This window comes from Gavia stellata, chromosome 33 (genome assembly GCF_030936135.1).
Source record: "Gavia stellata isolate bGavSte3 chromosome 33, bGavSte3.hap2, whole genome shotgun sequence".
Lineage (NCBI taxonomy): Eukaryota > Metazoa > Chordata > Aves > Gaviiformes > Gaviidae > Gavia > Gavia stellata.
The window spans coordinates 128055-153594 of NC_082626.1; the positions used below are offsets into that span (position 1 = coordinate 128055).

A 25540-nucleotide genomic window follows, 5' to 3' on the forward strand; every position below is an offset into this window, starting at 1 on the left:
GCCTCACTTGGCCCACACTGTCCCCAGATCTGCCTCACGGGCCGTGGCTCTGCACCCTGAGCACTGAAGTCACAGCTGGGGCTAGCTGCAGCTCCTCTAAGGTCAGCTGGATGAGGCCATAACACAAGCAGCATCACCTTTAGGGCTACGTCGAGACACAGGATGAAAACTGAGGCAGAGCAGCGATCTGATCTGACCACCAGAAAGCTGTTCCTCCCACAACCCCTTCCCACGGAGATCGTGACTAATGGAGACATCCCTCTTGCACAGCATTTGTGCAGGAGAGCATCAGGGTGTGGAAAAGCTCAGCATAAAAGCACGTGAGGAGGAGTTTATGCTGACATGTGAAATGAATGTACGCGTTTGTTTCAGACCTACTAAAGCAAAAGGGGTTAATTTCTCCTCTAGGGCTGCAGGACAGAGTCTGAGCTAGAAATGTTTGGGCTGGCGTAAGCGAGCACTCGGGTGTTATCATCTAATGGATGATAACATGGATGGACAACAGTGGACAAAGGAGTTGCCTGGGAGATGCCATGGGATAGCAAGGGCTGGACATTGACTTTTAGGGACTGGCAGCCAAGGACTGGAGCAAATGCAGGCTTCACCCCAAATGTGATTCGGCTGCAAGTCTGAGCGAGGAGCGGTCATGAGACGTGGTACGTGGGCTGCTGCAGAGACAGAGAGGAAGTTCTCAACCCTGAGGACCAGAGACAGGCTGAGCCACCCTGATGAGCATGGGTCACATCCCAGCACTTCAGCTGTAGTCCTTCTGACCCCACAAAGCACTGAGGAGACCATCGTGCATCGATCAAGCTGCACACTGTCTGCACGTCTGTGCTTAACAGGCTGGCCACAGGAGCGAAAGGAAAAGCCAAAGCTGGGCCTTCAACCACAAGAGTCATGGGAGTTGCTTTGCAAACCAATGTATGCCGAGCGTGTGGCACAGAGGAGAGTGATCCCAGACCGAGCAGGGCCAACTCCCCTGGAGAGCAGCAATACATGGCAGCAGGCAACCCTGCCTCCCGCTGTCTCCAGCCCACGGCCAACTCGAGCCGCCCATCGCTCAGCCCGGGGCTCTGCCACATGATTCCCAGACCACAGACCCCAGAGCCACCTGGAGAGTCACCACGCAGAGGGATGCGGCCTGGCAGGCGCCTTGGCCTGCCCTGGGGACAGGCAGCCCTGGGGACACCGTCTGGGTGGCCGCGCTCCCCGGTGCGGGGGCAGAGCCATGGCGATGCAGCAGCTGCCCGCGGCCTGCCCCGGGCGCCTCGCTGGGGGCAGCCGGACGCGGTGGGCCCCTACGTGGACAATGCCGGGCCCCGAGGGAGTGCCCGGGCCCGCCAAGCCCCGGGGCCGCCGCTCTGGGCCCCCCTCTCGGGGCCGGGCGAGGCTGCGAGGCACGGGGCTGCAAGGCGCTCCGCGGCGGGGCCGGGAGCGGCAGCCCCTGAGGGCGGGACCCCCTCAGCCCGGGATCGGGACCGGGGGCGACACCCTGACAAATCGCGGCTCCGCTCGGACCGGAAGCGGGACGGGAACCGCTGTGACCACGGGGACCGCTGTGACCACGGGGACCACCGGGACCCCCCGACCGTCGCCGCCGCCGCCGCCCCGCGCCCACCTGCCTCCCGCGGGGAGCCGCGCATGTGGACCGCACCACCGCGCCTCGAGGCGCGGGGGTGGGGACGGCGGCCGGAGCGGGCATGTTTACGCGGGGGCCGAGGGGGGCGGCATCGGCGCGGCCCCCCCGCCCCCCCCGCCGCGGCGGCCCGAATGGTCTCTTCCTCGCGCTCTATTTAATGCCCGCCGCTGCCGCACCGCCGGCTCTAGTCCGAGGAGCGGCGCCGCGCCCGGTGCTGCCGCCTCCGCGCCGCGGCTCGGCTCGCCCCGGCCCCGCGGGCACCCGTCGCCACCATGCTGCCTCTCGGCCTCCTGCTGCTCCTCGCCTGCTTCAGCGCCGCCCGGGGAAACCTCTCCCGCGACGGTGAGTGGCGGTCCCGGGGCCGGGCGAGCCGCCCCGCCAGCACTCAGCCCCTCGCGGCGGGACGCGCCCCTCCCTTCTGTGGCCGGGGGAACCGGCCGCGCGCGGGCCCTGTGGGGAGGGAACGGAACCGGCAGGGACGCCGGCCCCGCGCGGGGGGGGAGGGAGCCGGCGGGAGAACCGGCTGCGCGCGAGCGACAGGTGCGGGGCGCGGCGGGGCCGCGCCGCGCCGTTATGTGGGTCAGGCGCCGCGGGGCCCGACAGGTGCCGCCCGCCCCGCCCCGCCGCCCCGCCCCGGCCCTGCCCTCGGGGCCCGCCCGTGGCGCCGACCCCGCGCGGGTGCGGCTGCCGCGGCTCCAGGCGGCCGGTGGGGCTCAAGGTCACGGCGGCGCCGGTGCAGCCCGCTGTGTCCCCCCACCGCCGCGTACCGCCCGGGGCGGGGCCGGGGCGGCGGAAGGTTCCAGACAGGCCCCGGCGGGCGGCGGCGGCGGCGGAGCGCGGCCCCTCCCGGCGCTGCCCGCGAGGGGGCGGGTGGAGTGGCGGGGGGGGGGCCCGTCGCACGGAGACTCCGCGGCGGGGCAGAGCCGCCTCCCGGGAGGATGGCGGGGGTCGGTGGTGACCCGTGGAGGGGAGGCAGACACCCCCGTGGTCGGGGATGGAACCCCTGGGGGGACGGCGGTGACCTCCCCGGGGTGGGGAGACCCTTCCCCGCGATGGGGCGGCTCCCCGGTTCCCCCCCTGCAAAGCAGGGTGCCTCGGTGGGAGCTGTCCGGTCGGAACCCCCTCCCTGGGGCAGTGGGCTTGGGGAAGAGTGGCCGCTCCCCATCCTGCCGGGATCCCGCCGGTGCCGGGATGCCTGGTGGCATCGCAGTGTCTGGTCGGTCCGCGGTGTCTGCGTGTGGGAGGCGCGGGGCTTGGCCGGAGCATCAGCCCTTGAGACAAAGGGTGTTTACCCGCCGCACACCACAGCGGCGGGCAGCGCGCTGTGGGTGAGGCAGCTGGTAATGAAGTGCTGCAAAGCAAATGTAATTTTGGTAAGGGCTTGTCAATGGCAGCACCTTGTTTTCCATAGCCATTCGACTGCGGAGTCCTCGATGGATTGCGAGCACTTGCCGCTTAGGGCCTGTGATTCCTGTCGGGCTGCTGGCAGCTGCGTTTGCTATGTCAGGAGTCGCTGGTCGTGACAAAATTGCTCCTGTGTGTGTTCAGATGGGGAGCAGGCCTTGGGGAGATGCGGCAGTCGTCTGGGGCCTGGCCTCTACCCCTGGTCTGCACATTGTGTTTTGGGGGGTGCTGCAGAGACTGGCAGCAGGAGAGGGTCCAGTCGCCATCTGAGTCCCTGCCTGTGGCTCATCGGAAGCAGGGAGCTAATTCTGGCGTGAGTCACGGCCCTGGGATCAAGGGTCCCAAGGGCTGGGGTGGTGGAGGGAGTGTGGTACAGAGGGTAAGAGGTCTGAACCTGGCAGCCTCCTGCCTGTGGCTTGGGTGGCCCGTGCGGAAGGAGGAGCAAGCCTCCCACCCCCCTTTCCCGGCAGGTGCCTCCCCCGTGGCCTGATCCTTTGCTGGAGGAAGTTGCTGTCACAGGCAGAGCTGCGCTGGGGGCTGATGCAGGTTGGTGGCTGTGTTTCCATACACGGATCCTGGGATTTATTCTGGTTATGGCCACAGTCCTCCCACAGGAGCCCGAAAGAGTCACTTGGGTGTGGGTGATGCTCAGTCCCACGGCACAGGGTGGTCCTGTGCGTGGTGATGCTCAGCGCGTGGGTCAGAGCTGGGCAGGAGGGGATGGCTGAGGAGCATGGTAAGTGCTCACATGAGGAGGGGTGGCTGTGACCTGAAGTTGTGTGTAGTCCTAGAGCAGGATGCAGCCTGGATGATGACACTGCAAGATTTCTTCCAGGGTTGGCCTGCTGCTGTGGCCCAGCCCTGGCCATGAGCTGCCAAGCTCTCTGTTGTCCGATGCAGCGAGATGAACGGACCCCCAAAAAGCCTTTGGGAGCAGAGGAGATGGATGACTGGAAGATGCTTGAAAAGAAGCTGCTGGCATGTCTTTGCGGTCAGTGCCTTAGCCTCGTGCCTCTCAGCCGTCAGCTCCCAGCATGGCTCTCTGGCTAGGAAAGCCCCTCTGCAGCACCTTTCCCAGGGCAGGGATGGAGTAGCTCTCTCCTCTCCTTGAAGAACCACTGCTCCAGTGCTCTGGATTTCAAAGCTACAACTGCACCGGGCCCAGCAGAGCCCCTTGAAGCTGCCTGGGTGCTGAAAGTGCTGGTGCTTCATGCTGGGGCCATGTTTCTGCGCTTGGCTGGTGTTGTGCTGCTGTCGGCAGATTTCTGAGTGTTTGGGCTGGATGCGTGGTTGTCCTTGCTGCGAGGATTATTCCCCCTGCAGAGTTATTCCACTTCAGAGTTGTGTAACCCTTTTGTTTGAACAGTGCCCTACTGTTGTCCCATGGGAAGCCACAACATGCCAAAACCAGACTTCTTGGGGCTGCTGTTCTCTGTGCCTTAATAGCAACGCCATCCTGCTGTGGCACTGGCGTTGCAGGCTCTGAGCAACCCTCGATGTGCAGCACAAGGAGCACCACCTTCCTGCGGCAGCAAGGGGGGAGGCTGGGCAGTTTCAGTGGCACAGCAGGGAGCTGAGCTCAGGTCTTGCATCCCACTTTACCGGAGCTGCTCCACTCATCATGTGTGTTTCTCTTGCTGGGAGAAGCCTCAACAGTCAGTGTCTTAGAGCTGGGTCTGCCTGACCAGGTATAGATGCCACAGCAGGGGGGCCAGGGCTGGTCTGTCTCCTCCTGGAGATGCTGAGGCTGGTTAGGTGGCTTGTGCCCATTCTTCCTCGTCGGCTGAGGAGAGCCTGGGGACCATCTTGAGATGTCTGAAGCCAGGTGGGATAAGCTCCCTGCCTGGCGTTTGTAGAGAGGCAGGTTCAGGAGACTGTCCCCTTCCTGGAAGGTGGCTTCATCTTTCTGAAGCTGGTGGAGATGTCTGCTTGGCCAGACCATGCAGGAGGAGCTTTCTCTGTCTTGGGGAGATGCCCTGTGCTTCCAGCTGGTCTCCTTTCCGTAAGAAGTCATCCACCCTACCCTGCTGGTGTGGGAACGGTGTCTAGTGGTAGAAGTATAAGGCTGGGGGAGAGGTTTGGACTCCCACAGGGCTCTTACCATCTCTAGCCCTAGAGCAGATGGTGGCTGCAGGTCCTGTAGTCCTGCTCTCTCAAGAGAAGCTTTGGGGAGATGTCAGCACTGGTCCTGAGCCAGATTGTGGGAGGCTGTGTGCGACCTCCAGCCTGTAGCATTGGCCCCAGGCCCATGGCAGGGAGACCCTGGGGCGGGAGCCCTGGAGTGTAGAAGTGGGATGGTGGAAGCCTGGTAGTTGTCTGAAATTAAGGTAATTCTTTGCTTGCTGTTTATGGCAGTGCTTTTGCCCAACTAATGTGTGCAAATGCCCTGTTCTTACATGTCATTAGGGCTCACCATATGCTGCAAGTCTCTTTCTGTGCCAGCACAAGCCCTTGGCACTAGAGTAGAGGAAGCAGTGACATCCCTGATGAGGTGGTGGTGTGCAGGCATGAGAAGAGGGAGTGCGACCTATCTGCATCACTCGATACCTGGATGGTCTGATTTTGGATGACTCTGATCAACTGCCTGGGGGAAGCGAGCTGTTATCACAGCAGCGATGCAGCTGGGATCAGCATGTCAGCTGGTGGAGAGCAGCCGGGCAGAGGGAGCTGGATAGGGAGTGCGAAAGCCACCACTCAGCTGTCTGGCACAACATGTTAGGCTCAACAGGCAATGCTGGATTTTAAGACAATACATGGGATCAAGTGCTGCAGAGCTGTCTCGATGCATACCCAGACGGTGAGGGGATGTGCTGGCACTGCTGCCATGGGACAGGAATTTTGCCACTGTCCTGATAATGCCTCGGGTTTTGGCACGGTCTGCGATGCTGAGGCCGGGGTGTTTGCTGGGAGTATGGCAGCTGGGTCTGCTGGCCAGAGGAGAAATCCCCAACAGACTGGGCTGTTGCTGCTGAAGCATGAGTTGAGTGCCTCCCAAGTGTGGGTACCTTTCCTTCTCTGGAAGGAGACAGAGGGAAGCGCCCTACTTGCCCAGGATTCCCTGCTTGTGAGGTCTCCTGCATGCTAGACACTGCCTCTTCTCCCTCTGCCTGACGTTCTCGCCTCACCAGGGGTGTTGGAATTGCCGGAGTAACTGGAGGCGTCTACATCTGGGTAGTCACCCTGGTGCTGGCAAGGCCAGGCATTTAGCCAGATGGAGGAATCTGCATTGAAGCTAACATTCTTGTTTGTTTTCACTAGGTTGGTTTTAACCTAGTTTTAACCCAATCCAGGGTGTTACGTGACCATTTAGGTCCTTGCAGGAGAGGAGCAGCGTGAGGGAGGTGGTGGTGCAGGATGTGAACATGTGTCCAAGGTCCCTTTGCTGGTGGCAGTGCCAGTGTGGTGGTCTTGGAGCTTGGTGGGCTCTGCTTGCCTGCTGCTGGGCTTGTTCTCCTGGGTCCCATGTGTTTGCTGCTGTCTTAGAGCCGCTGCAGAGCGTGGTCTGCTTGTGCAGATGCCTTCTGGGAAGTGCTCTGCTCCCTGTGCTGGCATTTCACATGGTACCCCCGATGCCCACCCTTGTCTCCATCTGAACTGCTCTCCAGGCTCCTTTTACAGCCCAGGCAATGGCTTTGCCATGCAGGTCATCTGATGCATGTCTGCACAGATTGAATTGCCTCCTTGTTGCTTGGCTCTTCGGTGACTCCATGGGACCTCGAAGGAGATGCCAGAGCTGTAACACCCACATAGTCAGATGTATCTGATCCTCCTCCTCTGAATTACTGGGTCAGCTCAGCTTGAACCATCTGGTCCACTTCTCTTCCCCTCTGCTCTTGGCCAGGCACCTGCAGCCATGAAACGATGCAGCAGCAGAGCCTTCATCATGCAGTGATGGTGAGGTGTAAGTGATCTCCCTGGTGCTCTGGCTGCTCTGTCCACCTGCGAGGGCAGGTGGGGGATGAGCCTCTCCATCCCACTCTGAAAGAGCTCCTGCTTTCACCCAGGGCTGTCGCAGCCCCTCTGCTGCTGTCGCAGCCAGCGCTGGGCTGGGCGGTTGCTGTGGCAGAGGGAGGGCCGTGCTGGCTGTGGGGGAAAGAGAGGAGCCAGGCAGGAGTCGGATGCAGTAATGCTGTGTGTTGTGTTTGGGCAGCCGTGACGCCAGAAGCACTAACCCAGACGAGGCTACTTAAAACAAGCAGTCAATAACAGCGGAGGGAGGTGGAGAAGCCGAGACGCGCGATGAGGGCTGGGCAGGAATGTGCTTAACCATTCCAGTCACCTGCCTGGCGTCACGCTCTGCCTCTGCTGTAATGTGGGCTGAGGGCACAGGGGCTGGTGTGCGCACAGGCAGGCGTCGGACACTGCAGCTCCCACTGCTTAGGGATTGCAGAGGTGTCACAGGGACATGCTGGAGGGCAGCAGTGCTTGCCACAGAGCCAGACAGCAGCATCTTTCCAAGTGACCCTGGAGTTTTCCTGTGGCTGTGGAGCAGCAGAGCTGTGAGCTTCCCCTTGTTGCTGCAGGGTGCTGCTCAAGGGGACCTGCCTCTTCCTCAGGTGATGCTCCAGGCAGTGCTTCATCTACAAATGCTCTTCCTGACCTTACAGTGCTTCGGACGGCATATTTACTGGCAAGCCTGATGTGGAGCAGTAGCTTTTCCAGACCACTGCTTTTGCTGCTGCTTTCAGGCCACCATTCCCAGGGAAAGTGAGTTCTGACACTTTTGGTCTTAGTGGCCAGTGGCGCAGAGCGGCAGGCTTCCTGGGCCACCTGCTGCGCAGATGCTGCACAGGAGCTGGGTTCACTTTCCCAAGTGCAGGGCTGACTGTGCCAGATGACAGGGCTTGTTGGGACCCCATTGCCCCATGCACCCTGGGGACCTGTTTTCCAGAGATGGGATGTGTTTGGTTGCATCCGTGCTGGCGCTGTGCCCAGGGCAGCAACTCGTTGTGCTCCTTTCTGCTGCCGTCAGGCTTGCACTCTGCTCTCCTCCCAGTCTGACGTGCGGTGGAAGCCATGGGGAGATGGGTCCAGTGGTGCAGTGTGCTACCAACGGTGCTCCTGCCTTGGCTGCATGCTGCAGGGCTCTGCTCTTAGCTTGTCGCTAAACACCTTCACCCCAAGCAGATGAATGCAGTAACAGGTCAGTGTTGTGGCACTTTCCTGGGGGGCTCTGTCTGCCTCTCCATGTCTCACCAGCTTTGGTTTTTGGCTTTTTTGTCTCCCTGTGATGCTGGGGACTTCCTCTCCAAAAAGGACAGACCATACGACAAGAGATGACCTGGTGGGCCACAGCCAAAGCTGAGAGCACTCCATTCTCCCTGGGCATCCATTGGGATGTGGGGACTCCCTGCTGCAGCTGGGCACAACAGAGCATCCACTGCAGTCACCTGAAAGACCAGCAGGATTGAACCTGTATTTTAATCTTTGGAAATTACTCTTCCCTTCTGTCTTTCTGGGAAGTCAGGAGGAGCTGTTAGTGTGTGGTGCCCATCAGCAGGCATGCTGTCCCTCAGGAGGGGAGCAGAGCTGCCAGGGTTTCCCCATTTCTTATTTCTGTTATAAATATCGTCTTACACAACCTTGTGTGTTTAATCTTTGGACAGTTGGGAGTGACAATTTTTCATGCCAGCTTGGGCAGAGCTCTGCTGCAAGTGTTTAGATGCCTGCAAAGCAACAAGCGATGTACCAGGGCATCCGAAGCAACCATTTCTGAGACACCTCGCTGGGCAGGCGGGAGATCCTTAAAACAGAACTGTCAAAGCAAAGAGCTTGTTCCCTTGGCAACAGTCATGTTGGAGATTGGCCTTAGGGTAGGAGCTAAAAAACATGCTCAAAAAAGTAGTTATCAGCTGTTTGCTGTCAAACTGGAGGAGGGCCCTGGGAGAGGAGTCATGCTGCCCGGCTCTGCTTGCTGCTGCCCTGTGCCAGAGGGAAGCCTGAGATGGGAGAGTCTGGGTGAGCTTGCTGCTTGTTTGCAAGGGAATTAGTCCCCTTTTGGAGGGTCCCAGGAAAGCTCTTGACACTGGGGATGGCTGTCATGGTGCTTGGATGATTTGTGGTGGCTCAGAATGGGGCTTTACTCTCACCTGTCCTGCCTCCTCCATAGACTTGCCTGCACCTGGCAGGCTTGCATGTGGTGTGTGCCTGAGCTGGGGTCCCAGCTCTCCCCGGGCAAGCTGCAGCTTTGGGCTTTGGCTGGCAACTTGCAGGTCAGGGTGGCAACAGATGCTCTCAGCCATGGGATGGCCGGTGGCCTCAGAAGGAGGCAATCACTGTGCCTGGCGCTAGGATTCCCTGATGATGCCACTGCCTTTTGCTGAGCTAATTGGCCACCAGACCGGTGTGAATGTGCAAACACGACTGAGCAGAGCAGCCAGCGGCGGCCTGTGTTTGTCTGGCTGCCAAAGCTGCAGGCAGGAGCTGCTGCCACCATCAGAGGGGTTTCCCAGCTCCCTTGTCCCCTGAGCAGCCTGTTCCTGTCCCAGCTCTCTGCAGGGGCTCATCTGGCCCTGGCGCAACTGGAAGAGCAGTTGATGTCTGGGAGGGACCAGGCTATGTGCTTTGATAGGGCCGAAAGCAGGATCCTGCTGGCCCCAGAGGAGAGGCTGCTTCCCAGCTCTGCTCTGATGCGCGGCAGCAGAGGAAGGTGTGCAGCGAGGACGTACCAAAGGCATGCAGGAGGGGCTCTGTCAGCTTGCTCTGAAAGCGGCCAGCCAGGGCGGGAGTAGGAGAGTGTCCTGCGATCTGAAAGCTTCAGCAGCACTTGCAACCAGCCTATCTCTTCAGCTTCTTCTTTCTTGGCTGCTGATTGATTGCTGGCTGTGTTTCAGTTGCTTAACCGTGGTCAGGCGTCACAGGCAGCTGCCAGCTTTCACTGTACCCTCGGGCAGGGTCTGTCAGGGAGGTGACCGCATCCCCACACCCTGGGAGAAGGATGCAGCGCTGCAATTTGCTCAGGGCAAGTGTTGGTGCCCCTTGGACCAGGACCCTGCTGCTCTCACCTGCAGAGGGCTCAGGGCTGCTGGAGAGCATTGATGGGGTCCTGGAGGCTGTGACCAAAGTCTCTAGCATGGTCTTGGGAAAACCCCAGCAAAGGCCCAGGGTTCAGAGCAGGCTGTGATGAGGAGCTGGGTCCTCTTGTTTTGCCCCTTCCTGGAGAATGCTCATGTACATGTCTGCTTTCAGAGAAATAATATAGAACTTGGTGTTTAGGGTACGGAGTCAGGGTTTTTCATGTGGACCACACTTGAAGGCATGAAGCCCGTGCAGTCAGCTGACCGCTTTGCTTGCAAGGAGTGAGCTCCCATCACGTTGGGAGCTTGGAGAGCAGGTCTCCTTGTTGCTCCCCCCATTAACCTCTGGATCTCACACCCCACATCACAAGCCCTCGAAGCAGAGGGCTTGACTGTTGCAGAGCCAACTGTTGAAGAGTAGTGTGTCACGGCATCCCTATGTAAAAGAGATCTGGAGTTTGGAGCAGACTCTTAGAGGTTGTATGTTTTCCACTTCTAACAAGCATTTGTGTTAATGTGACAGTCATTTGTCACCCTGAGATCAAATCCCTCGCTTTGTGGGAAGGATGGGTCAGAGAGGCTGGCTGTTGTGGGCTGGAGGTACAAGGGTGGGAGCTGGTGGGGGGGCCAGAGGAAGGGTTTGGTACCAGGGGGTGCAAATGAGATCCTGGATGGATTTGTCCCTGTGAGGGTAAGGAAAACCTGGGAAAGTTCCTGAAGTACCCTGTGGCCTTGCCGTGCCAGGGAGAATTGTCTGCCCAGCCTGAGAGTGGGATACCCCTGCTTGCTGCAGAGCAGCTGGGTGACTGCACACAGGGATGTCCCCACTTCTAGGCATCTCCTAGATCAGCCTGGCTTCTTGCATCCCTCCCACCACCACCTTCTGATATGAGCCTGCTTCAGCCTGGTCCTCCATCTGCTCCTTTCGCCTCCTGCTGCCCATATCCTCCTCTGCCTTGCTCTTGCTTGTCTGGCACGGAGCCTCATGCCTCTTGGTGACAGCACTTGGTAAAGCCTTGCAGCCAGGAGAGATATCTAAATGCCATGGGACGGGAAAAGGAGCCGGCCCTGGAGGTGTTGCAGGAGGGCCCCTTACCCTGCAGCTCCTGGAGGGGTGCATCCTCTGTCTGAGGGCTTGAGTGTGCCGACAAGGCTGGCTTCCGCAGGCAGGCATGCAGGGAAGAGGAGCACAGGGTGGCACTGAGCAGATGCATTGAAACAAGAGCAGGTTTCCCCCTCTAACAAAATCTGGAGCAAGTCAGCTGCTGGTGAGGGGAAGCCTGGAAGTTGGGCTCTGGGTATCCCAGACTGTGGATTCCAACGCTGCTCAAATCATCTTGTAAGCAAGCTTGCACAGCAGATGTCTGAGCCTGCTTGGCCAGGTTTGCAATCCACCGAGTTCAAAACTGCCACCTTGGCCGGGCTGCTCCGGCGTCACAGCGCAGGAAGGATGCCTGCGGCTGGAAATGGAGCTTTGCAGTTCATGGCTGCTGAGTGAATTATTAAAATACAGTCCTTGGAGAGGAGATAACTTGCCTTAGAAAATGTCTGTGTCAACAGAGATAAATTGGATCTTTATGATGACGAAACTAGACTAAATAGAAAAGAGTGAGGAAAATGCCAAGCATTGGGTTTTGGGCCACAGCTGTGGACTGGAGGCGTTTGAGGGATTCGAGCAGTGGCTGTTTTCCTCTGGGGCTGCTTCTGCCCCAGCAGAAACGCTTTTGCAGCCTGGAGGCAGGCTCAGACAGGCACAGGGTGGATGTGCCCGGCAGAGGCTGTGAGAGGGTCCTGGCAGCTCCAGCTCCTGCCTGCCTTGACCACGGTTGCTGCTGGAAGTGCCTCCAGCTTTTGGCAGGCCTCAGTGAACACTCTGCCCTGCCGAGATTGGTGTGGGCAGCAGGGCATCCTCTGGACGCACCGTGAAGGCTGCTGGGCTGCAGTGTTCTTCCCAGGCATTGCTCGTTGCTTCCCTGAGGATGCTCCAGGTGAAATGGCTCCTGGAAGGCAGAAGCCATGCCGTGGTGTTTTGTTGCAGAAGTCCCTGGAGATGTGATGCTGCAGAGGGTTTGTGTGTATGTGCATGGAAGCATCCCAGGGCTGGAAACAGCAGAACTGCAGACCTTTGAGAAGGGTCTGTGCTGGAAGGGGACGCACGTGCTGGCAGGTCCTGCTGCTGGTCTCAGGGGGCCGGGAGAGACGTGTACATAGTTTTTCCCCTCATAAATATGAATGCAGCCCCCTTGCAAAAGTGCACAAGCTTAATTAATGAAATATCTTTCTAGAGTGCGGTGCTTCTCTAATTTCACTGTGCCGACTGGGATCCGAAACAAACACGGGCAGCAGCTCTTGGCCAAAAACAGGAGGCCTGGCAAAGCCTTTGCTGTGGTGTTTTGTGGGGTGCCTGAGGTCACTTTGCCTGTCCCCAGGTCTGAGGCAGTAACTGAGCCTTCAATGTCCCTTTCTGCAGCAGGTCTGGCCTCTTCCAGGTGGGTCCCATGGAGGGAGAGCCGGGTCCTCTGCCTGCCGGGAGACCTCACTGCTGGCTTGCCATCTGCAAAATAACTTTTCACCCTATTGCAGGATTATGGCAGGGGCCTGAGGTGGCCAGCAAGGCTTGGGTGGCCGCTGGGAGGTGTAGATCTGAGGGATCTGCTTCCCCCTCCTGGAGAAGAGAGCCATGAGCATGGGAGGGCTGTTGGCCGTGCAGGCGACGGGGGTCCTGGGCTGGCAGCACCTGCCCAAGCCCAACACAGTGCGAGGAAGGCTGGATTCAAACACTGCGTGCTTCTCCTGCCTCGCCTCGTCCCTGCAGAGCAATGCTGGCATCCCTGGGGCCATGCACTTGCCTCCTTTGCCCCGGTGTGAGAGCAGAAGCTGTCCTGCGGTGCAGCCTAGTGCTGCGCCCTGCCAGCATGCTGGGGCTCGGGCTGCGCAGCCCCTCTGACCATGGCAGCGGGGCGGCCCCAGGGGCTGCTTTGGCCATCGTGCAGTGTCACAGAGGGAGGGCAAGGGGACTGTGCCAGCCCGGGCTGTCAGGTGGCAGCAGCTCCGTGCTGGCAGCAGTTGCTGGCACGATGAGGGCGGATGCTTCCCTGAGTGTCCAGCACCTGTCCCCGGGCTCGCGGGGGCTGTATTAGCTGGCGTGCCAGGAAGACCTGAAAGCTTTTGCTGCAGCCAGCTTTCCAGAGCATCCTTGCTCTGCTCCACCTGTGCCTCTGAGCCCTTGGGATGCTGCCCAGGGGGCTGGGACCCCTGTGTGATGGGTGCTTGCTCTCTCATAGCAGCACCCCTCGTGATGCTGTTGAAGGGCCATTGTGGTGTGCGCAGGGTGGCCTAAGCTGCCCTTCATCTTGCTTGGGAACCCCCAGGATCTGACCCAGAGGATGCAGTGGGCTATGCCAGGGCTGGAGCTGCTGGATTTGGGAGCAGTCATGGTGCGTGAGGTATCTTCCTTCTCAGTGTGCCACTGTCCCCAGCTGTAGGATGGCAGCTTTGCCCCTTGTGCCCCCCTGCCTGCCCTGCCAGAGGGGTCTTGCCTGCGAGGGTAGCAGTGATACTGTGGAGGGACTGGGACCCCGCAGGCCAGTGCCTTGTTCTTTGCAGGCTGTGGCAGGAGTGTGTGAAGCTCCCCGTGGTGGGACTCGCTGTTCCGGGGGTCCTGCTGCCCCCTCCTCTCCTGGGCCCATGGCAGCTCCCGTGGCAGCTCTGCCCCTATTCTGTCAAGGGCCAGCAGGTTACAGCCGTGACAGTTTTTAATTAAATCAAGCTGCACTGGCGCAGCGGCCCAGCCGTGCCCATCTGTTCCTCCAAGCTGTCAGGCGTGCAGTGTGGAGGCGAGCCGAGTATCTAGGTCGGGCCAGAGGGGCTCTGCCGCAAGGGCCGGTGCGGGGCTGTGTCCCCCACCTCGCACGAGCTGCCAGTATGTGCCCGCAGGCGGGAGAGCCGGACGTGGCTCTGCAGCTCTCACAGAAGCATGGTCTCCAGGGGGTTGGAGACCCATTTTGGTGGTCCCGGCTGTGCAGCTGTGAGCTGGGGAGGGAGAAGGGAGGTCATCAACAAGGCCAAGCTGGAGCTTTGATGGGTCTGTGCAGTGCCCTGTGTGGCACCCAGCATGGGGGTGCGGGTGGCATTGCCTGGCCTCTGCCCTGGCGGAAACACACCTTGCTCTGTTTAATGTCTCCCCACACCAATACCTTAACGAGGCCAGTGCTGTGGCAGGTGATGGTAATTGTGTTAATTAAGAGATTGGGCCTGTTCTGTGTGGGTTTTAGGCCCTCTCCTCAATTGCATCCAAGTTGGAGTGTTTTGAGTTTGGACAACAGCGGCTTGCAACAGCCTAATCCCCTAATTATGGTAGTAGCAGCACAAAGGCATCGCGTTGACCAAATTAAAAGAAGCTGACAAACAGATGTTCCCAGTTGGGAGGAACGGATGGAGAGCTGTGGACTCGATCCCTGGCCAAGCTGCAGACCCCAGTGTGTGACATGTCCCCCACAGCAGAGGGGGGTCACTGCTTGCCCAGTGCCGTCCCCAGCATTGGAGATCCCAGTGGTCCTCACCGGAGCTCCCGCCGTGCCTGGGCCTTGAGCGAGCTGGAGATACATCGGGGAAGAGCCTGGATTGTGATCAGCAGCTGGGAACAGGCTGTGGAGCGAGGCTCGGGGGCTCCAGCCAGCTGGCGTGTGCGGAAGGCTTGATCTCCACCTGTAAATGTCTGCAGGGAAGGAGATGTGAACCAGAGGCTCTTCAGCCGACCAGGCAGGAGTGTAGCAACGGCCAAGGGCTGGCCATCAGACCCAGGGAGGTGGAGAGGAGCAAAACTTCAATTGCAAGCATGAGACGTTAGCATTAGTGATGGGGAGCTTCCTGGGGCCGGAGGAAGAGTCTTTACCCTGGGAACCTTTTTAATCCAAATGTGATGCATCTCTGGTAATCATGGCTGCTGGGAGTGGGCGGGGAGGGATTCACACGCTTTCCAGCTTGGACTCTCCTGGAGTTTAACACGAGCCAAACAGTCCCTGGGAAGCCCAGCAGCCTCGTCCTGCTGCCCTTCTCCAAAACTTCTTCACTCCTTCCTGCTCCCTGTGATGGCTTTGGGGGATTTGCAATGTGAGCAAAAGAAAATATTTCCCTTCACCATTGAGTGGAAAATGGGGAAATCCAGCCAAAGCTGCTTCCCCTCTCCTTCTGATAACTGGAGCTTCTCGCAGGCAGTGAATATCACGCAGGAAAACAAGCCTGTGAAGTCAGGACTGTACTGCAGGCTGCTTGGGCACATAGGCAGTATCACCCAAGGCTCAGGGGTCCTGAGGCAGAGCCCCTGCCTCAGCATAAGTAACTTGGGCTGAGATAGAAGATGACACTTTGTGAAGCCCCATGTCCAGGACTTGAGTGAAGTGCAAACAGCAGCAGTATCCATGTTCCTCCCTCTTGCCCATGTGGCTGCCTGTGGACCCAGCTGGGTGAGCAGGGTGTGCAGCCCCGGGCTGGGAGAGTAAGCGTCCCTCTTCTCCCTGTGCAGCTCAGCTCACTGGCACATCAGATTTCCCAAAATAGCTGTCCTTGGGGCAGGCGGGGGGTTATCTGATCCTGTTGCTGCTCTTCTCTGCCCTTGGGCTGCTTGGCAGTGCGGAGCCCTCCAAGGAGCCTGAAGGAAGGGAAGGATGATGTCTTAGCTGAGGAAATGCAGTCTGGGAAGGGATGTGCACAGTCCAGGAGCAGCATGAGCAAGAGAAAATCCTCTTAAGGAATGACATGGAGAGCGGGCCACTGACTGCACCCCACAGGCCACACTCAAGGGATCGTGGATTCTTTTGCTGGAGGCAGGGGTGGAGGTGGCCAGTGGAGCATCCCATTGCATGGGGTGCTTGGCACAGAGGCACCACAGGTGTGAGCCCCAGCTTGCTGGCACTGCCAGGGCAGTGGAGCAGAGCTTGCTGCCTTCCCAGGCGCCTTCAGCCGGTGCCTGCGCCCGGCTCTCCTGCTGCCTCCTGATGTACCCCTGCTCCTACCTGGATCTGCTCACACCTGGCAGGCACCAGCTGCCTGTGCCTTCCAGGGGCCGTCCTCAGAGCCTGGCCTGACACTGATGTCTCTGTGCAGGTTGGCATGGAGCTACCGCCTGGGGACAGCAGTGTCACGGGAGCTGCTGTCCCAGCGGGTGCTGCAGGTTGGGCGGTAGGATGGATCCTGCCCGCTGGTCCTTGCTTCCCCAGCTGTAGTGGGGCTGTTCCCTGCTGGGGAACGGGATTGCAGTGGGAGACCCAGGCTGACAGGTGCCCATGAGCAGGTCCCCGTTGTTCCCAGGGTGCATGGGATGACTCCACTCCAAGCATGCTGCCTGTGCAGTAGAAACCCCTTGTCCCTGGAGAGGGACGTGCACCCACAAGCACGTGTGTGTGCACATGCATCCATGCTCAAGGAGCTGTACAGATGCTCCCAGACAAATACATATGCACACTGGCATACACTTGCACTGACAGTCTCCTGGATCCAGTCAGACCTCTGGCAACACCTCCTCTTCCCCATGCTTCTCCGTGCTGCCAGCCAGAGCAGCTGAGCCAGGGTGACCCAGTCCCCCTACCCCAGTCTGTGTAGCCCAGCCATCTAGGGCTTGGGGTCAGCTGCAAAAAATGTTTGTCCCAAGCAAGCTGTATTCAGCCCAGCCCTAGAGCCCTACTTGTCCCAGGGGTTTTGGGGACACTGCTGTGTTCCTCCCTCCCTTCCCTTGGTTGCGCAGTGATGCTCATGCACACCTGGGGAGAGGCGATGCCCGGGGCCCCTGCTAACTTTTCCTGTCTGTGTCCAGAGAGCCAGCCCACGACATCGGATGAGACTGTGGTGGCCGGTGGTACCGTGGTGCTCAAGTGCCAGGTGGAGGATCCCGATGACTCCTCGCTGCAGTGGTCGAACCCTGCCCAGCAGACCCTCTACTTCGGGGAGAAACGAGGTATATGTGCAGAAACTGGGGATGGGAGAGGGCTGCCTTGGGGAGAGGAGCCAGCTCCAGGACCGGAGTGATGGTGGGGCAGAGGGAAAGTGGACCAGGGCCAGTAGTGCCCTAGAGGGTGATGTTCCTTCCCTCGTGCTCCCAACCTACAGTGATGCCTTCAGGCAAAGTATGAGCTGGGGCGGGGGCGCGCGTGGGGGAGGTGGTGATGCTGAGCCTGTTGTTCACCCAGTTGTCCCTTTTCCCCTAGCCCTACGAGATAACAGGATCCAGCTGGAGAGGTCCACACCCAACGAGCTGACCATCAGCATCAGTGATGTAGTGCTGTCGGATGAGGGGGAATACACCTGCTCCATCTTCACCATGCCTGTGCGGACTGCAAAGGCCCTGGTCACTGTGCTGGGTAAGCTACCGGTGGCAGCTCCCCCACCTGCTCCCAGTCCCCTACCTGCTACTGCCCTGCCTGCAAGATGCTGTCCATACAGCCGTTCATCTCTGCTATTCCCATATCCCTACGTGTTAACTTATCCTTGCCATGTTTATTGACATGTGTCTGCGCGTGCATCCATCTCTGGGCCGCAGCACTCGTACAGCTAATAGGCTGTTGTATTTCTTGCCTCCTCCTCTACCAGGAATCCCCCAGAAACCCCAAATCTTCGGCCATGAGCAGCCCATTGATGAGGAGAAGATAGCCCGACTGACCTGCCGGTCCTCTGGCAGCAAGCCCGCAGCCCAGCTCCGGTGGAGGAAGGGCAACAAGGAGCTAAAGGGTGGGTGTCCAAGCAGTGGGACTCTGCCCCAAGGGACTGACGTGGCTGGAGAACACCACGGAGGCAGGTGGGGCACCAGGGGTTGCAGATGTGCCCAGTGCTGGACCACACTGGTATTATGCTACTGCCAACAAAGGGACATGCTCAACATGCATGTCAGCTTCATGCCTCTGCTGGGGCGCTGTGTCCATCAGCTCTAATGGTCCCCTGTCCCCACAGATGAGGGCACCGAGGTGGTGGAGGACCCCAACGGAAAGACCTTCACTGTGAGCAGTCGGGTGGAGTTCCGCGTCACCAAGGAAGACAACGAAGCTGAGGTGACCTGTACTGTGGACCATGAGTCACTGCAGAACTCTGAGAGGTCGACCACACAGAAGCTGCAGGTCCACTGTACGTGGCGCGTGGGGATGACGGGACAGGGCCACATGGGGAAGGGGACAGGGCTGTGGAGGGCTGGGAGAGATGGAGGAGACCTTAGCATCACCACAGTTCAGCAGACATCACATACATGGCCTTACATTTACACATACATACAGCCATCATGCATACAGGCTCATCAACCTGCATGCACAACCGTCCTGTCACACATAGGGGTGCTGCACAGTGACACTTCCCCTGCACATGCATGCCCTTCATTTCCCCTGCCTGTCCCTGTCCCCTGTGTCCTTGCCTGTCCCCATCTACCTGAGACTTGTCTGTGCCATCCCCTCTACCTGCCTGCACAATCTCCCATCTCCTGCCTGTCCCCATTCCCCTTGTCTTCCATGTCCCCTGTGATGACAGGGTGAGGGACATGGGAGCTGCACTGTGCACCCCCCGAGTGCTGACCTCCACCCTGGTGCACCCTACCACCCACAGGTCCACCACACTGCACTCCTGCACACACAGAGCTGGGGCCAAGCAGGGTGCAGGGGCAGGGGTTTTGGGTGCCGGCAGGCCCCTGCACAGTGCGGGGCAGGGACAAACAGTCACCCAACTGTGCCTCTCCTCCTTTTCCAGACAAGCCGACAGCAAAGATCGAGCCACATCCCCAGTACCCGCGGGAAGGCGAGAAGCTCCAGCTGCAGTGTGATGGGCAAGGCAACCCCATGTAAGGCATGCCCGCCCCCCCCCCCCCCCCCCCCCCACCTTGCTTAGCCCCGCCAGGCCCTGGCCAACTCATCCTCCTGCTGCCAGGCTCCCAAAACCACCACTTAGCCCTCCCCAGAGCTCAGGCAGAGCGTCACAGGTAGCACTGTGTGAGCTCAGGGCCAGACACTGGCCTTGCATGGATGCCAGGTAGGGCTGGGCACCCCACAGAGAACAGACAAAGCCCCTATCTTCTCCATGGGGCAGCAGATCTATCCCAGCTCATCTCTAAATGGGGTATTTCGCTACTGCTTAAATACTTCCACACCTTTGTTGCCCCCTCCACTGCCCGGCCAGGGACTTCGCTCTGCCCCACCCTGCCCAGGGCGCTGGGGAGAGTGGCAGTGCCTCACCGCTGTCCTGCTCTGCAGCCCCCAGGAGTTCCTGTGGGAGAAGGAGGGCAGCGATGCACCCCTGCAGCTGAGCTCTGACAGCGTCCTCATCTTCCCCTTCCTCAACAAGAGCGACAGCGGCACCTACGTCTGCACGGCCACCAGCTCCATGGGCAGCGTCGTGGCCAAATACAACCTCGATGTCAGCGGTAAGTGCAGCCACAGGGCACCCGGCATCACCTGGCTTCTCCCGGCAGCTACTGCTTGGCACAGCTGTCTCCATCCCGACTACACCTCCCCGTGAAGGGGTGCACAGATCCAGGGAGGGCTGTGGTGGGAGGGGGTCTCTGTGGTGCAGGGCGGGTGCATGCATGGATGCAGCTGGGTCCTGGCACGCTTGCTGGCAGAGCACTGCATCCCTAGGTCCTGGCCACATCCAGCCCCCGCCCATCCTTCCCTGCACCATGTAGGGCTGCTGCCTGGTGCCAAGAAGGGCAGAGAGCAGTTTTGGGGGGGTCAGGGTAGGGACGTGGCACTGCCCAGGCTGAGCTCAGTCCCTGTTACCTCCGATGGGGAGTGGGAGAGGGTGCGATGGGGGAACTGCAGGGGCTGCAGGCAGGACTCTGCTGGAGTCTCTGGGACAGGAGGAAAGGCCAGCTCTCCTGAGCCTGTCGCAGACAGGAAACCTCTACATGTTGCCACCACAAGCAAATCCAAAAAGGATTTCCAGATGTCATCGACCCCTCCAAACCATGAGGTGCCCTGTCAGCCCTGTCCCAAGCTTCTGGAGACAGGCCCCACGGCTTGCCCTGAGCCGCTGGAGCTGCGGGCTTGCATTGCATCCCGTGTCCCCAGACTGTATCACCACTCGACACCCATCCTCACGTGGGAAGAGGCAGTGCCCGCCGCCTCCCTGCACAGTGCCTTCCCCTGCCCCGCCTGTGCTCTGCTGCCGTGTTCGCTGTCCTTGTGCCCTGCTACGTCCAAGCGCTGTATGTCGCACATGGAGCAGAGCTGTGTGCTGCACGGAGCTGTGAGTGCTTCTCCAGCCCGTCCCCGGCTGGTGGCGGTGCTGCCCTGGCTCCTGTGCTCAGCACCCAGACGCTTGCCCGGCAGCTTTCCCGTGTTCGTAGGAGCCCGTTTCCCTGCGTTTTTGGCCTTGGATTTGGGGTCATCCTCCTCTTCTGCCAAGTCTCTTGCTACCTCTCTCCTCTCTACCAGCCTTAGACTTTCCATCTTCCAGCACTCCTATATGCTCCAGCTCTTGCCTTTCCCATCCCCTTTCCCTCCCCTCCTGTTTTGGGCACTCCCGGCATCCTTCTCCAATGTGGCTGTGGGTAGAGGGAGCGCACAGCAGCAGTGGCACCTCGGGCACCTTGTCCCCCTGAGTCTCTCTCCTCTGCCTGCTTAGGTTATCCCTGGGCCCCTAAATGCCCAACCCTGTGCAGTCATTCCTTCATCACCCCTTGTGTCCCCCACCCCATCCCTCTGGATGCAGGGTCTGCACAGGGAGCTGGTTCCCAAGCTGGCTGTGAGCACACAGCAGCACCCAGAGTCCTCCACACCCATCCAGGAGCACAGCAGCCCCCAGGGTGCTCAGCACCCATCCGCAGGCACACAAGCAGCATCCGGGGTGCTCAGCACCCAGAACACCAATGTCCCTCACCTGCTTGATGTCACAGCCTCTGGCAGAGGAGCTCCACACCTAGGCTTGGTTCTCCTTGTCAAATCCCCCCTCTTTTTCCCCAGAGCCACTCGGGTCTCGGGCATCATCACTGGAGCAACCGCCTTGCCTTGCTGAGCTCTTGAACCTGGCTGCTGTAGCGACCACCTTGCTCGGCAGCGAGGGAGAGCGGAGACGGAGCAGTCCCTGAGGGTGTGCGTAGGAGAGTGAAGGTGACACCCCATGGTGGGTGACACTTTCCAGCCACCACAGTCCCAGGGCTCCCAGGCAGGAGGGTCTCGGTGGGGTCCCTCACGGAGGAGGGGGTGACTGGCGGTGCTGGCAGGGTAGGAGATGATGGGGGAAGATGTTCACGGCAGTGTGTCCCAGAGGACGGTGGCAGGAGAAGAGGTGTGGGACACATGGCCAAGAAAGGGGTTGTGGAAGGAGCCACTGAGAAGAACAGGTCCTGTCAGGCTGGGGGGAGCCAGGGTCCCCTCCGATGGGCTCTGTCATGCCTCACTGGCACCTCCTGGGGTTGATTCGTGTCCCTGTGTTTTTGTTGTCCTCCCCAGATCTTTCCCAGCTCCCCACCCCACACGTTCACTCCACTCCAGCCCCTCCGCCGGGCCCTTCCCAGCCCATCTCTCATGCTTCCATGGCCACCGCTTCATCCTTCACTCCAGCTCCCATCCAAGGTACCGTAAGCTCCTTTTCTGTCTCTTTATGGACCCGCTGCTCCCCAGCCCGGCGGGAGAAGCTCCACAGGAGGATGGTGGCCCAGCCTTGGGTCAGGGGACACCCTTGCCACGTCCCAGGTGCCCAGCCAGGCTCCAGTCCCTGTGCAGCTTCTTGTTGGCGTGTGTGGACCATGCAACCACCATCTCAGTACTTTGAGGTGGTGGTATGCAACAGAAGGAGCTGAGGCCCTAGAGCCTGGGCTGCATAATGGTCCTTCCAGTTCTTCCTGGCAGGTTGTGGCAGCAGCTGCCTGTGAGCTGCAACCCGTGCCTTGTGTCCATGTGAGCTGTCATCCCTTTGTCCTGTTGCCTCCCCTGTTGTCTTTCCCACCCCGTCCTGTCTGAGTGCCTCCTCTGAATGTTTCTGTGGCTCTGTCCCCCCCAAGCTGATGGGGCACAACGAGAGTGGAGTGAAAGGAGTATTTGTCCCTGTGCACCAGGGCTAACGCAGGATCCCAGTGCAAACTGCTCTACAAGATGTGGGTGACTTGGGGTCCCACCTTCCTTGGGGTTCCGTCTCTGCGTGCGGTGCAACATGTGGCCATGCCAACCTGCATGTCACCTTCCTGCTGGCATGGTACAGGGGAAGAGGGAGCCAAGCCTGGCTCTGCTGTGTGCTCAGCCTCCCCTTTTGGAGCAAAAAATCTCACTGTGAAGGATGGGGCAGTGGGATTGTGGCTGTGCCTGAAGGCAGAGGTACCACAGGCTGCACAAAACAAAGCATGTTGCCCGTGACGTTCCCTGGGGCACATCGCAGGCAGCCAGGCACAGGGATAGTTTGCTCATCGCAACTCTTCTCAGCTGCTTTCTTTCCCGGGCAGGGCTACCAGCGCAGCCATCAGGGCTCCTCTCGCCTCACTCTGCACGGGAGCTGGCACCAATGGCCATTCCTTTGCCCTCTTTGCTTCTCCCGCAGCCTTCCCTTTTCTTGCTCCCACCTCGACAGCTCTCGTCTGCAGCAGGATCAAGCTGATGGCAGTGAGCCAAGCAGGATCAGGCCCTCCAAGGTGCTTGCCAGCAGCCCTGAGCAGTCTGCGGGACGAGCAGCAGCCTCTGCCGTGCAGCAAGGTCCGCAGCATCTCTTTCTCTCTGTTTTCTCTCCTTTTGCCATCTGGGCAGATGCCAGCCCGGTGCCCTCGACCTCCAGCACGTACCATGCAGTGATCGGCGGGGTGGTTGCTGTCATTGTCTTCCTCCTGCTCAGTCTTCTCATCGTGTTGGGACACTACCTGATCAGACACAAAGGTACGGGGCGAGGCAGCTGCACGGAGCAGGGTACAGAGCCAAGACCCCTGTGCCACATCACAGCAGGCAGTGCAGGGTGTCCTCCCCCCTTGGTGGATCTCTGGGAGCAGGGCTACATCCCTGAAGTGAGTGGGCAGCATGGGGCAGGGGTGAAGGGAGGCAGCTCCACGTCCTGCAGACCTGCTCCATGTCCAGAGAAACCCAGCACAGCCAATGGAGCCCTCCCGGGTTTGGGGGCTGCTGCCCATGCCTGTGCTGGCACCAACCGCAGGGTGGAGATGTCCCAGAGAGTCCTTGGAGCTGGGCAGCACCAGGTGGAGGCAGCTCCTACCCCATTTCTCCATCTCCCCTTCACGGCTTGGTACCCACTGCCCCAGGATTGTCCGTGCCACTGTCCCTATCTGTGCTTGACCCCACCTCCTCCCTCTCCTTGCCCTCCTTGGCATCCCTTCAGCCCCCCGCCTTCCTCGTCCTCCTTACCGTCCACCATTTCCATTTCCCCATCCCTGGACTTTTCATCCGCCCAGCAGGTATGTGCATAAGACATGGGGAGACGGTCACATCCAGACATCGGCAAAACCCAGCAGAGGTGATGTGTGAGTAAGAGCCCCCCACCCCTGCCCTCCGAGCCCAGCAGAGCTGCCGCCACCTCTGCCCCGCGCTGTGTGAGCTCTGGGGGCAGCCGGGAGCTGGAGCCTCCTTGCAGATGGCAGTTTTGCAGAGAAACCCTCCAGCTTTCTGAGGGGCAACAGGGACAGGGATTCAGGGAGGGGCAGATGGTGGGGAGGGCACAGGGGACCTGCCTGGAAATGCAGGCAAGGGCTGCTGCCTGCAAAGGGGGAGGCCATTTCACCCTCTGGCTAGAGATGATTGCAAAAGCCTTGAGCAGCCCAGGTGAGGCTCAGTCCCCGGGCAGAGCTTGTGCCAGGGAAACCGGTGACTTTTCCATTTCAGGCCAAACCCAAAGGACTTTCCTCTCACCTCCACTTTCCAGCCAGCCCTTGGGCTCTGCTACCGGGGCCCTTCCAGGCAGCCCAGCCTCCCCCTGCTTATGTGGGAGCAGGATGCCACCAGGCCCCCCCCGTGATGCTGACCCCCTCTCCCCACCCAGGTACCTACCTGACCCATGAGGCCAAGGGGTCGGACGATGCCCCAGATGCCGACACGGCCATCATCAATGCAGAGGGCGGCCAAGCCGGCAGTGATGACAAGAAGGAGTATTTCATCTAGAGGTGTCAGACAGAGTGAGAAATGGAGCCAACAGACCCCGATGGAAACGGAAACCAGACCACAAACCCACTCAACCCAACAGATTTTCTCTCGCGCCCGGCATGGGCAGACAGACGGACAGAGGGATGGCAGGACAGAGAGCAGAGAGCGACCAGCCTGAGATGTGATGCTTCTTGAACTTGTACAAAACGTTACTACTACGAACAGCGAAAGCCCCGGCCCCGTTTGCTTGCTTGCACCTCCATCCCTGCGACCGGCGCTCGCACAAAACACAGACCAACCAGTGAGTGAGCGACTTTCCTTTTTCCTTTGGACCTTTGCTTTGGTTTTGTGGCTGCTCTTTGCTTTGGGCCCTTGGTTGGGACGTTGGGCTGGGGTCGATGTAGCTCTTTCCTTTGTTTCTCTCCATTTTGGTTTCTTTGACATCCAAGGATAAAATCAGCTCCAGGCTCTGGTGCAAGCTCGGGGCAGCTGGGTGGCCCCTCTGTCACGAATGCTCACCCCGTGCCTCCCGCTGAGAGCCAGGCCCCGTGTTCCCATTGCTCCCCCCAGCCTCGGCTGCTGCGTGATGGCCCCAGCCCCAGCTGGGACAGGGAGCGCGGCCAGTGGGACAGGAGCAGGATGCTGACAGGCAGCGTCTCTGCCTCCGAGGTCTTGGCACATGGCTGGGGTCAAGCAGGGAGGGACCCCAGGCCCCTGCCCTGATTTTATCCTTGGTGGTTCTTGTCGAACAGTGTCCATTCGGGAGGAGAGCTGTCCTCGTGTGGTAGGTGTGTGAAGGGGGGGTGAGCTTCCTGGGTGGGAACCGCTGAGGCCCCCAGAGAGACTGGGAGCTGCTGGGCACTGCAGCTCCCCGGTCCCACCCCAGCGGGAGCGGGGAGGGCAGAGGTTTGGGGGTGAATCCAGAGAAGAAGCCCCAATTTTACAAATTCTCAGATTGGAAATGTCAATTTAAACCATCTATTGAGATGTTCAGTGCAGGAGGCCACCTGCGCTGGGAGCACCAGGCAGAGCCAGGAGAGCTGGTGGGCCTGCAGCCATTGCCTCTTCCCTCTTTGCTGGGCTGGCTCTGGGGCCCCCAGAGCCTCTGGAAAGGTAGTTCAGACCCTGAGGGCGGCTTCAACCAGAGCTGACACAGCTGGTGGCACCACGGGAGCTGAGCTGAGCTGGAGGCGACCTGCTCCCCAGAGCAAGCAGCCCAGAGCAGCACAAGGCCTGGCATTCCTCTGGCCAAGGAGATGTGCAGGGAGGGGCTCCACCAGGGTCTGCTTCTTGGAGCTGTCTGTCCCCCTTCCCTCCCAGGGCCCTTCCCAGGGAAGGGGTGAGCTTGGAAAAGGCCGTTTCCCCCTCGATTCCCAGAGCTGCAGCCAATAGCAGCCGAAATGCCCGGGTTTAGTGTCATGGTAGTTCGGGGGTCT

General features: G+C 59.9%; 1 protein-coding gene across 1 annotated transcript; it reads left to right on the top strand.

The window, feature by feature from the left end:
• The first annotated feature begins 1914 nt into the window (after positions 1-1914).
• On the top strand, positions 1915-24194 carry CADM3 (cell adhesion molecule 3). Its single transcript, XM_059832035.1, has 11 exons — positions 1915-1984; positions 16874-17014; positions 17265-17417; positions 17647-17784; positions 18004-18174; positions 18784-18874; positions 19284-19453; positions 21483-21605; positions 22767-22892; positions 23423-23488; positions 24004-24194. Exons 1-11 carry the CDS (start codon positions 1915-1917, stop codon positions 24120-24122), a joined length of 1368 nt encoding a protein of 455 aa, XP_059688018.1. The 3' UTR covers positions 24123-24194.
• The last annotated feature ends 1346 nt before the right edge of the window (positions 24195-25540 follow it).

Bases quoted from the DNA above. Each gene is read 5' to 3' on its own strand.
- CADM3 (XM_059832035.1), top strand. From the start codon at position 1,915: ATGCTGCCTCTCGGCCTCCTGCTGCTCCTCGCCTGCTTCAGCGCCGCC. The intron at 18,175-18,783 runs GTACGTGGCGCG...CTCCTTTTCCAG, and splicing joins ACAGAAGCTGCAGGTCCACT to ACAAGCCGACAGCAAAGATC. The intron at 18,875-19,283 runs GTAAGGCATGCC...CCTGCTCTGCAG, and splicing joins GATGGGCAAGGCAACCCCAT to CCCCCAGGAGTTCCTGTGGG.